General features: G+C 37.3%; 2 protein-coding genes across 2 annotated transcripts; one reads left to right on the forward strand and one right to left on the reverse strand.

Annotated features, from left to right (window-relative positions):
* The first annotated feature begins 1,280 nt into the window (after positions 1-1,280).
* On the forward strand, positions 1,281-7,701 carry tdg.1 (thymine DNA glycosylase, tandem duplicate 1). Its single transcript, XM_085357708.1, has 11 exons — positions 1,281-1,392; positions 2,012-2,086; positions 3,913-4,079; positions 4,776-5,062; positions 5,165-5,234; positions 5,493-5,628; positions 5,717-5,799; positions 5,890-5,984; positions 6,407-6,578; positions 6,928-7,080; positions 7,451-7,701. Exons 2-11 carry the CDS (start codon positions 2,028-2,030, stop codon positions 7,576-7,578), a joined length of 1,350 nt encoding a protein of 449 aa, XP_085213834.1. The 5' UTR covers positions 1,281-1,392; positions 2,012-2,027; the 3' UTR covers positions 7,579-7,701.
* Positions 7,702-8,648: 947 nt separating this feature from the next.
* LOC146628279 (patatin-like phospholipase domain-containing protein 2) lies at positions 8,649-12,942 on the reverse strand. Its single transcript, XM_085357709.1, has 9 exons — positions 12,652-12,942; positions 11,861-12,093; positions 11,708-11,773; positions 10,804-11,013; positions 10,659-10,719; positions 10,400-10,570; positions 9,501-9,642; positions 9,271-9,369; positions 8,649-9,055 (listed from the first exon to the last, which is right to left on the reverse strand). The coding sequence occupies exons 1-9, from the start codon at positions 12,854-12,856 to the stop codon at positions 8,797-8,799; spliced, it is 1,446 nt and encodes a 481-aa protein (XP_085213835.1). The 5' UTR covers positions 12,857-12,942; the 3' UTR covers positions 8,649-8,796.
* Between the last annotated feature and the right edge of the window lie 797 nt (positions 12,943-13,739).

The raw sequence follows: 13,739 nt of genomic DNA on the forward strand, positions 1-13,739 counted from the left end.
CTCACCAAGGATGAGAAGTAACACTGTGAGAGAAGAAGACCTCTGTTCCCCAGACAGTGTCACGCACAAAACAGAAAAGCCCCCACAGCACTCACACATGTGCATGTTTTTGGTGTTATTGTTTTTTAAATACTATTTATTGAATTTTTATTAAACATGTTTCCAGTGACTTATTTTGTATTTTCATAGACTTGTATTTTTTTGATTTATTGACTGTATACTCTGGAATTTCTAATGTGTAAGTGCAGAGTTATTAAATCTGTAAATTAACGCTGGCGTGTTTCTATTCTCTGATTGTTTGAGTTATCATGAGAAGCTATAAATGTGTTATAACCTATAGGAAAAGAAACACAGTCAAGCATTCATAAAGACTGAATAATGCTTATTTTTGAGTTAAAAAAACATATTTTCAAAGCTTGATGAGAACAGGAACATTTCATTATTTAGAGTTTCTCTCATGCTTCTTGAAAGCCTTGAATGAAATACTTGCATCAAAATACCTGATTCATGATTTTGTGAGAATTTTGCATTTTTATTTTGCACTGGTCTTTAAAAACACTTGAGTGTGAAAATGTTTAGGCTTCTAAAGGGAATAATGAATCTCATTTTGAAAAGCGGGATAGTCGCTGTTAATTTGCATACAAGTCTCCTAAAAACAAGGTCTTAGCAGGCTAAATTTACTGATTTTTGCATAACTCTTGCATCCAGCATGAATTTAATAATGGAGATAATTAATAACTAATAATAAACAAGAAATGTATGTCAATGTAGTCTTTAAACCTGTAAGATGTAATAAGATGCTGCAATAGTGGTAGCTGAGCTGTTACTACTTTATTGTTATGAATCATCTTATCATTTCTAATTAATTCTGTAAAAACAATGAAACTGTCCTCTTATTTTTCCTTGTTTTGTCATAGCTGTGGGACTGTTAGTTGTAAATAAAATATTTTAATACAGAAATGCTGCACCTAATTGCAAAATTAGGGACTGATGTCAACCAATAGACAGCAACCTCACGGAGTTTAAACCGAGCAGCTCATACCAATCCGAAAATAGGGGCGTGTCGTTTTCATTTCTAACGATTTATACCGTCAAATTTGCATTAAAAACACTATTCTCCGATATGCTTATAAAAATAACATATCAAAAAATATTTTATAATGCAAAAATATTCAATAGGGCTATTTTTCCCTATTACAATAACGAACAGTTTTCATATTCATCCCTACATCTTACCCTTAAGATGTTCCGGTGTCAAAGTTGAGTAGCAGGATTGTCATGTCTTTGTTGCATCTGTTCCACCTCAAATGTTATGAATAGAAGTGTGTGAATATATGGAAAAATAATAACCATCTTACCTTAAAAGAAGTGTTTCATCAGTGCCCTCAACAGGTATGTTTTACGTGTAATAATATTAAGAAATTGTTTACAATTTCATGGGGAGAAGTCTTAGTGGAAGCGAAGCCATTCATCCATGCTAAGTTAACTGCCCGGCTAGCCGTTGGCTAACATTAGCTGTACTTGTGGCACGGCTACTGAATAGCATTAAATCTTAGCATTTATATTACCACAAATAGTCATCATTATCTGAATTGATAGCCACAAACGCGAACTTTTACCTCATTGCACCGTATTCTAAACCTGTTTTAAAACAGGAAATGTATAACCGTTTTAATTCATGTTAGCTTGTTAGTTAGCATAGCCATGGAAGAAAAGGGTAAACATTTTAGCAGGTGTATACTGTATGCTCTATTTAAAATATCCACTGTTATAAATACTAAATCTATTCGGCTATTAGTAATTTGACTTTACTTTAATGTATCACGGCCATTTAAGTTATCTTTTGTTGGTGTTTGTGTTTTGGTTTATGTCTTGTACAACTCCACAGCCTGACTAAAGTATGCTGTCACATGCGTTCAATTTCATGTACTGCCAAACTCTTATATGTTAAACCACATGTACATCACCTAGCTGTGTTTCTTCAACATCCGTATTGATTTATTTAATAAAGTCAAACCACCCAAAAGATGGAAGAAAAGCTGAATGGATCACTGCCTGTTGTATCTCCGGAGTACCTTCAACAGTGGTGAGTCTTCCTCCTCACCACAGTGTGGCCAGACTGGACCCAGATTATGTCAGCTGCCCTCTAACTGGCAAAGTGTGATACTATGAAATGAAAGCATGTGCACATAGTTGCCCGTTTGACATTTTGTATTGTTTTTTACATCATTATTTTTAATAATATGCCATTTGGGATCATGAACAATTGTTATAAAGGTGTATATTTTCTTTAATCAGAGCTCAGTGTTCTTATGATGTGATCTGATACGTGGAACACAATTGGGGGAAAAATGTGGTTGTGTTTGATTTGCTAACACAGAGATGTCAAAATCATTTCAGTTCATTTACAGGATTTTTTTAATATTCAAGCTGTTGCTTTTCTTCAGGCACAAGAATCAAGAGGGGTTTTTTTGGGGGGGGGAGTTTAAGCAAAAACCATAAGTTCAGTTGAATCGGACATATATTAAATGTTTTGAAAAGAGTATAGAGTCAGGTGCCAGTTTTTCTGCTCTACCTACTATATTTAGAAGTGATTTAATTCACAGTAAACCTGCTTTATAGCAGAACCACTAAGGCTGTTGATGTTTTTGTTTAGTTTTAATTAGATTTAATCTGTTTGTGCTATACTACATAGTTTATGAAGTTGCACTACTGTCAGAAATGCTTGAAATTAAACATGTGGGATCTTGTAATTAGTAGAAGTGAACCAATCCGATATTACGTATTGGTATCGGTCAGATACGCACGTAAATTACTGGATCGGAGAGAAATAAAAAATGTAATCCGATCCATTAAATATCAAAAAAAGCTCCTCACAAAACTTGCGACACGGTGTAACTCGGCTCATAGGCACGTCGGAGCAGTGTGCTCACGTGATAGAGCGGCTGTGTGTATTTGTAGCCTCACTACCAAACCAGCATTTCATCTCCGATGAAGTTATCCCAGAGAGAAGTAAAGCAAGTGTGTAAGTTCATCTCTGAATGTTTGTAAAGCATTCCCACGTTAAGCTTAACAACCGATATATGGAGCGACTGCCTCTTCTCTCTCACTCTCCTGATGCTACTTCAATCGTGAAACTGATTAATGATCAGCTGATTGGCTTTTCTGTCGCGAGTCCGTCTCTCTTGTTTGTTTTTGGCCCACTAGGTGTTGAATCTATTTAATTATTCTTGAAAAATAATTTATTTCTGTGCATTTTTTTTCACACTGCATCAAATTATAGTTGATTACGTCGATTAAGCATCATGAGGTGGAGGGTGGGGGGTGGTTCCCTTTTTTTTTTTTTTTGCTGGGAGTTTGCAACCCTATTAGTTAGGTTGCTTAATATTTCTGCTAAGTACTCTTTAAAATACCAGAATAGGAAGGATGGAGTAGGTTTAAGTTTATTTGATTGATCAGTATTGCTGAACTATGAAATATTTTGTGGGCAGTGTATTTTTTACATACAGGTATAACAGAATAGCTTTAGTGTTGTTGTTTATTTTAACTTGAGTATGAACTTATACAAAATGCAGCAAGATATTAAAAAAACCGTTTTATTGATTAAAAAACACACTATATCGGACTCATATCGGTATCGGCAGATATCCAAATTTATGATATCGGTATCGGACATAAAAAAGTGGTATTTTGCCATCTCTAGTAATTAGATGATTAAAATCAATGTGTTTGCTCTTTTATCACCACTCGGCTAAATACAAAAAGACCTAAACAAAAAGCACATAGTTTATGTAATCCAGCTAACATCTGTTTTAACTCCACAGTGCATCTCACACAGCCAACTTGATTGTTGTAAAAATACTTACCCATTTTGTGCTTTTGTTTTGTTTTTCTAAATTTCCTCCACCTCAGGGTTCGGTCTGCCCAGCAGTTTCAAGCTCTCCAGGCTCAATATTCAGACGTCATTCCTGAACATCAGTTTCACTATACAGAGCATCAAGCTGGAGAGCCAGCTATGGCAAACATGGTTAATCCGGAACCCGTGATGGATCAGCTGGAACCTACCAACTTGACAAAACGTACTTTGATATATTTATTGTGTTAACACCTAGTTATAAGTTAGGATCAGGGTTTAAAATGGGCTGGAATGATATTCCTTCAGTTAATCTGTAATTTAGTCTGATAGGGGTCATCAAAACATTATGAGTTAAATTGCCTATCTGGGCACTAGGCCTTTATGTTTTGTTTTCTGCTGCATGATGTTCAGCAGGAGCAGGTAAATTGGCTGGAGCTACACCTAAGCATGATGTGCTCAGCTTTAAAGGCTTCCTCCTTCCTACAGTCGCTCAGAGTTCCTTTTGCTCATAGACAGTGACAAGGGAAGTAAGTTTATTAACCAAAGCATGAATATTGTGTAGTCAGTAACTCAGTTGTGTAAAGTATGTATTGATAAGTTGGAGGAAGGAGGAAGCTTTGCTAGGGCAGCTGACCGCAGCCTGTTCACAAAGAAAAATCTACTGCGGGTTATAAACTTTTTCCCCTTGTTGCACTTTATCCTCAGTTTAGGATCTAATGTTAGTTTAGTGTGACAGTCTTACCATTATATATGGTGTTTTTTTTAATAGAATTTATTTGCTGTATATTAGGGCATGATGATATATAGAAATAGTCTGCCAAAACTGCAGTTTAACACCACACAAGAGCAAATGACTTCCAACAGTACTTACATCATGGTCTCTTATCTTTTTTTATTTTTGTTTTCTCAATTCTTGTAGCTCCAGCTAAAAAGAGAGGCAGACCAGCTCAACCCAAGGAACCAGGGGCACCCACACCACCAAAAGTCCCAAAGGCACGAAAGCCACCAAAAGACCCAAATGCACCTAAAGCAAAACCAGGTCCAAAGCCCAAAAAGGCAGCTCAGGCTGATGGGAAACAGGAGAAGATTGATGAAACTTTCAAGAAGGTAAAGAGGAAAGTAGACCGCTTCAAGGGCATGTCAGAGGAGGAGGTCATGAAAAAGACTCTACCAGACCTGCTGGACTACAACCTAGACTATGTCATTGTAAGATTCACTTTTTAGTTGGATAATTATATATTATGTCTAGTTCACTGCTAGACCATAATGTGAACATAAGCGTGGCTAACCTCACCGGTTTGCTTTCAGATTGGTATCAATCCAGGTCTGATGGCAGCTTTCATTGGAAGATGGTTTCCAGGTCCTGGAAATCATTTCTGTAAGTTATGATACTGTAATTATTTTGAGTTGTCTTGTGGTAACATAAAAATGGATCTTAGGCTTCAGAAAGGTTATTGATTTGCTGACACAGTGGTGCAGATTTTTACCTTACAGAATAAAACATGTCCTGGTCCTTTCTCTGTGAAGTTTGTAAATTCTCTTCCTGTATGGAATTCTTCTGGGTACACAGGTTCAATAAAATGTCCGTATTTATTAGCCTTTGGTGCTGAATCACCTGGTCACTTTTTGATTTCAGGGAAGTGTTTGTTTCTGTCTGGATTTACTGATGAGCAGCTCAACCACATGCATGACACCGTCCTACCTGTTAAGTATAAAATGGGCTTCACCAACATGGTGGCCAGGGCAACACCAGGGAGCAAAGATCTTACAAGGTATATGACTGTAAAAGATTTCAGTCATATTAGAAAAAAAATATTTTATAGGTTTCATAAACCTTTTTCTTTCATTTCATCTCACCAGTAAAGAGTTGCGTGAAGGAGGCAAAATTCTTGTGGAGAAGCTGAAAAAATACAAGCCACTTATTGCTGTGTTCAATGGAAAATGTAAGCCCACCTACTAACAAAGAGCAATAGTTGCCATAAAACAGTTTGCTTAAGTCAGTTAAGCTAATAGTTATCTTCTTTTGTCCACAGGCATCTATGAAATGTTCTGCAGAGAACTGTTTGGTAAAAAACCACAAAAACTCGAATTTGGTTTGCAGCCACACAAGATCCCCGACTGTGACGTGGTGAGAACTCAGTTTTCAGTCAGGTTTTTAAAAGTTTCTTCAGATATTGGTGGAAATGATACAGATACATGCTGTTCTTCAAGAATATTTAAGAAATATTTTCATCTGTTATTTGTATTTATTCAATAAATTTAATAGACAATGTTAAAAGTGTGAAAATAATATTAAGAATAAAATGTCAAAAATGTAGGATTTTTCTAGTATGTTGTTCATAAAGGCTTAAATTTGTAATTATAGGAACTGACCCGAAATTGAATGTGCAAGCCTTTATATTTTGTGTTAGAAGTGATATGATCAACATATTGATATCAAAGGAAATCAATATAGACAACTAGAAAATTAAGAACTGCAAGTGTGATACTTAAAAGTAACTGATACTTCATTCTGAAGACTTTACTTAAGAGTTTATTTCTTCTTTGCAGGCTTTGTTTCTGATGCCTTCATCCAGTGCTCGTTGCGCCCAATTCCCTCGTGCTCAGGACAAAGTCCACTTCTACATCAAACTGAGAGAACTCAGAGACCAACTGAAGGGTGTCCAAAGAAGCACAGAGATCCAAGAGGTCAACTACATGTTTGACCTTCAGCTGGCCAAGGGTAAGCATGACCAGGGCTGGGTGGGTGGGTGGGTGTGTGTGTGCATGCGTATGCGTGTTTGGGTTTTGTTTTGTTTTTTTCTTTTAAAAAAATGTGTAACTTGGCTGTCTAACCTGAATTTCACCACTAAGTACCTTTACAGCGGCTTTAATTAGAAATTTTAATTAAAATTCAATTTTTAAAAAGTAAAACTACTACGCTGTTATTTACCATAGATACTTTCCCTACTTTTAATATTGTAGAAATGCCTCAAAGCCACTAAAATTAGTGAAGTCATTAATTTAATATCCTGTCCATTTTATTAATTTTTTAAAGCATTTTGTTAATTCTTCCCCTTTTATATCAACAGAGGATGCCAAGAGGCTGGCAATAAAGGAAGAACAATACGACCCTGGTTATGAAGATGCCTATGGCGGAGCATATGTCGAGAGAGGACCTGAAGGAAGCCAAGCTGAAAGCCAGAGCAACGGTCACTGCACGTTTTCATCTGCTGAAAATACAGGTAAGTCATTCAGATAGGGTGAGCCTGAGGGCGAGCTCGGATGCACCCAACATTCATCTACAGTCCTCGGCGCTTATGGTTCCTAGTTTCAGGTAGTTGTATTCTCCACCTGTTGAGACACTTGAGTTTGTATGATTTGCATAAATCTGTGTAGTTTGTATAAATTTCAGTTTTTATAAGTCCGTCTGTTACTCAGATGTGAATGTAGCGTTATGTAATTGCATGGACATATGTAATTTGTCTTAAAGTGATGGCACAATCCTGGCCAGGAGCTGGAGTAACCATGAGCATGAACTTTGCTACAGACATCATTCGTTCACATCTTACATGCATAGAAAAAGGCTTCTGTTTCTGTATTCTCCACCCCCAGAAGGAGCGCAGGAGACGACTGTATCACAAACAGCTGATGGCCAGCTCCCAGACGGACAGTGGATGACCCAGTCTTTTGCAGATCAGATTCCAGACATAGGCAGCGGACCAAAAGATGGTAGCATATGAGGAAAAGGGCTTGCCTGTGCTACACACAGAGACTTGAGCAAACTTAGCTCTTACCTCTTTTTTTGTCAGGTTTTAAAATTCCTTTTTAATTAGTGTCTGAGTGGAATATTAAAAAAAAAACATATAGTGGACTTTTTAGAAAATTTGCAGAATATATTTTCTGCACCTTTTTAATTCTTTGTGATCTTGTAAACATATACAGCATGATCGTCTTCACTGCAGTCTTTTTAAATATGTGAAATCAGGGACTTGACAGTAGCCTCTTTCAGACACAGTGCGTTCAACATCGATGGTGCTCTGTCCTGACATAAGTGATGGTAATGTTCCTCAGAGCTTTTTTCACACATACCATTATTCCAGAGAATTTTTTTTGACAACCACATGAATCATTATGCCGACCTTTGGTTTAAGGTGCTTCAGCACCAGTTTTTATACTGTCTGTTTCTTAAAGTGATTCGTAAATATTACTAGGTTTGGCCCAATAAGATTGCCCTTCTGACTTTTAGAACAGAGTGACCAGGGGTGCCCATTGATAAGATGCTGTAAGATGAATACAAATTAATACTTGTCTGAAAGTGGCTAATGATGTGTGACTGTCTTTTCAAAGACAGTCACACATCATTTAAACCTTTGTTTTGCCTTTTTACTGTACTGTACTGCACTGCAATGCAGTAAATGAGAACTTTCACATCTGCTGTTTAAACAGCAGATAAGTTCCAGAAATTTTATTTTATAAACTTGACTGATCAGTGTGAGCTTGTGTGATCCTCTGTTTGCAGGGAGGACTTGGTTAGCATTAAAATGTTACATTCATGGTGCTATGAACTGATGAGATGCAAAGTGATGACTCGATGTCAGAGGTCCTGCAGAGGCATCATCTCACCAGCCTTTAAATGTGTTACGAAACATATAATGGGTTTTATTTTATTTTTATTTTGCTTTAGGAATTGTAGAATTATGTTATGTTTATGATTATATCGGTCACACGGAATGACTCATTTGTCCATTAAAATTTACTGATGATGCTTTTTCTATACTTTTGTTTTACCTTTGTTTCAATATCACATGGTAGCTATTGTTCAATCTTTGCGAAGAAAAAGGCTTCCTTTTATTTTCCTGTTGTACATTACAATTAGACTCATGGTGTTGATAAGATGTCAACAAGTTCAGCAAATGCTGAAGTTTTTTTGTTTGTTTGTTTTCCTTTGTTGGTTTCCTTTAATCAATCTTTTTTCCACTTTCTTTATGGTTGATTACACGTCCCTTCCCTGGTGTGTTTAACATCACCTGGCCAGATGCAGTTCTAGTTGAGACTGGGGGCATAAGGTCCATGTTGCCATTGGTGTCCCAGCAGAGATTCATTTTAGAATTTGAGGTCATCTTTGATTTCAGAGTTTGTGTATTTATGTCTCGTCCTCTCTGATTCCTGCTGTCTGAACCAGATGACCTGCAGATGCAGTTATTCTCTTGAGATGCGCTGAAGAATATGAAGAGGAAAAAAACTAAAAATCACACAAAGGATGAGCTTTTCATTAATGTTACCTCCTTATAATATTAGCAACAGATACAGTTTGTTGGAGTGACAAAGACACGGCATATGTAAAGAAAGCCAAAAATGAGATTTAATAATCCTAAGGTTAAATCAGTTTTTTTTTTAAAGAGGTAAAATTGTGAATTTTTATGTACACATACCTGTTGATGCTATCATTGCTAATACTCCATTTCTGCTTGTAGAAATCTGCAGACCACAGTAACAATCTGCAAAGTGCTGTACAGCTGAATGACACCATGCTGTCACAGTAAAACACAGAAAAAAGAAAGAAATTGAAGTACTAATTGCTGTTGTTAACCCAAGTTCATTCCAAAGCCCAGTAGAGAATAGGATATTAGGGAACTCTCAGATCAAACAGTTCACACTTTACCTTTTGGTAAAAAAGATGGTCAGCTCAACAGGTAAGATGAGGAAGGTAAGTAGATGGGTAAACAAATTCATTGTGAGGAAGTCCCTGTAATGCGGCCTCCAGCTGCTACTGTCATGACTATCCCTGCATGCCTCACATAGCACTAACACAGACACACAAAGGGTGGAAATTACATAAAATTATGTGTCATGCTACCTGTGAGAGACCTAGTGTGTGGTATAAATGACACTGTTCATTCATTTAAACCTCAATTTAATACATTTTACATAAAATGGGAAATTTAAATCATCAGTTTAAAATCTTAAGATTACATCATATTCTGCTGCTCAGTGGACCTGGCAGTCTATATAAATCCACCGAATAGATCAGAAAGACTGTTACAGCCTACCATTTTACTGAAAGCAGAGAGGATATTGTAAAGAAATATTTTATGATTATTTAAATATGAGCTACATTAGATTCCTCTATCTTCTTACCTTGAAGAATACAGCAGTATCAAGATGGTGGATGCAAGTAATGCCCTCCTAATGTAATACTTTTTCAATTTGTTAGCATTAACATATAATCGATTTAACTAAATGTCATTAACTGTCAGAAGTTAATCTTTGAAAAGGCTTTCAGGACCCCTTGTTTAGGTTTGTACACCACAACTGATGTTTTGTGAGTCAATGCAACCACCTCCACTGGGGTTTATCCAGGACCAATGGCCATGAAAGGCGAACATAAAGATGATTGTTTTATGTTCATACCAAATCATTACACTCTTCCTGTTCCATTTCTGTGTCCTCTTTACCATTTGAACCAGCGCTCTTACAAGGACATTTTTTTTCAATTAAAATAAAGTCTTACAAAAACTTCTGTATATCTGATGATCAGCTCGTCTCATTTGACCTCCTTACCTTTCTTGATAGCCACTGGGAGGTTCTCAATGACTCTGTGGTCCAGATGGTTTTCCTTGTGACACTTCATCATCCTCTCTTCTGCACGACCCACTTCCTTCGTCTGCTCACAGCAAGGAGATTTGGCTCCTACCACTGCACTGCTGTGAATATTTTGTGCTGTAAGCAGATCTGAGACAGTTGGTTGATAACATGTTTTAATATAACTTTATGGTGTAAACCAGAAATGCTAAAGAAAATGAAGGTGGAAAAATCTCACCTTTCTCTCTCAGGAAACAAAGAGCATCCATGTAGCCGTTGTGGCATATCTCAGCCAGCTTCTGCCTCACAAAAAACAAACAAACAGTTAAACATTACTGTACACTCTACTGCTTTAAAGTCGTGAGCTCTGAACATGAACCCACCTCAAGTCTGGGGGGGAGGAAGGATGTACAGACTCGATATACATTCCCTGTGTTGGCCTGAATGCTGACGTTTCCGTAGTGGACTTCAAAGAAATTGTATGACCCTTCTCTGGGGCAAATGTCACTCTCTCCTGAGAATGGCGCCATGGTGATGGTGTTTCTCTGCTCGGACAACGGCATCATGTTGCTCAGTGCTCCATCCACGTAGCGCTTAGAAGAAAGAAAAATGATCAAAATTGATGGCAAGCTGAGATGACGAAGTAGATCTAGTGTGACAAAAACATGTCACGAACTGTCCTCATATACCAAGCAGCCATAGCATTTATAAAGTAAAGGTGGATTACTACTCTCAAATAAAGATCATACGTATGCTGTGTGCTCTGTTTGTATGCTCAATCATAATTTAAAGTGTGCTTGCCTCTTTACCTGTGTGCTCTATGCCACTTACCTTATGTAAACCTTGAATGAGTTTAAAATTAACGTGTGAGCAGAGAAAAAAATTAAAAGCTTTGGCTGTAACAAAGCCTCCAGATATTGCGTCTTTTAGCCAAGAAAGCCATAGACTGTATTAGATGGCCATGCCCACCATAACATCACCGACCGATTAGTAAGGTTATGTTATGAAACTTGCTGAGACTGCTGAGATGGTTGTCTTCGCTCAACTGCAACAGGGCGTGATGAGAAAGGATTTGATATGATATATGAATGATATCCCGTTCCACTTCTATGATTCCCAAATTTACCTGCCTCTGAAATCTGGCAATAAAATGCTCCTGTAGCTTTGAAGCGGTTTTTCTTTCCCATTCTCTATGGTCTATGGCACAGAAATCTCTACTCATTTATTTCAATAATAAGACCAGTAAAAGCAAAGAAAGCATACAAAAAAAAGTTAAGCTCTACTGACCATGCCATGGTATGAAGGTGGAATGAAACCACAGTAAACAGGGAAAAAACAGCTGCACATGAGAACCTGCAAAGGTAAAGAGGTTAGATCACTAGAACAGAGAAGCCTAAAAGATCCCAACAATTTTTCTGTAAAGTCACCAATCTGATCAACCTGAATGAGCTCCTCTCTGCTGGCAAACTCGGACACCAAAACATTTTTCCCATCAGCTATTCGGGTGAGAGACACGCAGAGCCTTCCAGAAGCCCGGAGGTGGGCATCTTCTGGAAACTTTTCCAGCAGGGAGTCCCTGACTGTCCGGAGCAGGCTGAAGGTCGGGTGGAAAACTCCAAAGGTGTGTTTTCTTGCCTCCTTCGCTGTGGTTAAAATATCAGCACACAACTGTTCTGAGGGAGAAAATGGAGCAGAACCAAATGTTCAGGCTAATGTAGAGAACCAGTGACATTATGATGTATCATTGCATTATCCACATGTCTGTTTTTTATTGCACAGCAGTTGTTTTCCTCTACAGTCCGCTCACTTGACCTTGAATTCTGTGCGACCTATGGAATTTGCTCTCACTGTTGTATCAGCTGTTTGTGTGTCAGGAACTTATGAAATACACTGCCTAGTGTCAGATACAACACCATTTGTTTTGAGATATGCCTGAACTTCATGAATGGACGGGTACTTCAAGTGCAAATGAAAAAAAGACAAAAATTTCATACAAAAATACAACGCATTGCAATAAACATGAATTATGTCACACAAAATGTTTTCATATATTCAACAAGGCATGTAGAAATAAAATAAACTTGCATATTTTTATTGGTCAATTTTGTGTATGAGAATGATACCAAGAGTTACATTTTATTTATGAATTCCTCTTTAATTTCTCTTTAAGAAACAAACTGTTGAAGAGCTGGACAAACTGTAATCTGCAGTGTACATTAAATGTGACTCACCAATGGGAATGCCAACAGTGAGAGCTGCAGCCACGAGACACCCAGAGGAAGATCCACAAATTTTAGAAGCACCATGAACCAGCTGTGGAGCCCGCTCCAGGATACAGCTCAAAGCTCCCACGTAGTAAATGCTCCTGAATCCACAGCCTGCAAAAGAGATGTTCCACTCCTCGACCCAGTTAAACATCTTACCTGGTTTCTCCATTGACTGTAAGATTAATTAAAACTCAGAACGATATCTATAATATTGTCATTTTGTCAGTCGTGTCTCAGAGTTCAGCTGGTGCATTTAGGAACCTCCCAGGTTTGACTTGACCTGCGTTATCTGCACTACAGTCAGATGTAAACGGGGAGTGTTTTAGCTGGCTATGGTGTGGTATTGCACAACTTACTAGGCTCAAACATTTCAAAATAGAAAACAAGCTGGAGTTGCTCACTAACTGTAATTTGGCCCGCTGTATGACATGTGATTCAGTTTTCATTAGTTACACAACTCCGCACTGTGTACAAAAATATGGGAGGCACAAGTGGGAAAACGCCATGACCATTCTGACTGGTTAGTAGGTGTTTGTGAAGGGCTATAATTTATGAGATACAAAAAAATCCAAGAAACACGTGTGTGTTATATCATATTAGCCAATGAGCATTGTATTAGGTGAAATAAATAAACAATAAAAAATAAATAAATAAAATAAATAAATAAAAAATAAATAAAGTGATTCTATTTATTTGCCCCAATATTGAACATAAATGTGTGACTTTGTTCAAATCAAATATTTGGCTTATTTGTATTGTTTATATCTGAAAAATATTTATGTGGTTACAAGAGCTATAATAGATATTTTAAAAAACAACAACATCAAAATCAAAAATACCATGAGATACATATTTACTTTTACAGCTCCAGTAATACACCCCAGCTCTCACACACACACACACACACACACACACACACACACACACACACACACACACACACACACACACACACACACACACACCTTTCTATTTATTTACTTGACACTTGGACCTTACATCAAACTGTTCATTTGTTTGTTAATGCTCAAAAGCTCCAATTTGAGCATTAT

This window comes from Diplotaxodon limnothrissa, linkage group LG7, assembly GCF_057381915.1.
Source record: "Diplotaxodon limnothrissa isolate DT_005_m linkage group LG7, D_limnothrissa_male_GT1.1, whole genome shotgun sequence".
Classification (NCBI taxonomy): Eukaryota; Metazoa; Chordata; class Actinopteri; order Cichliformes; family Cichlidae; genus Diplotaxodon; species Diplotaxodon limnothrissa.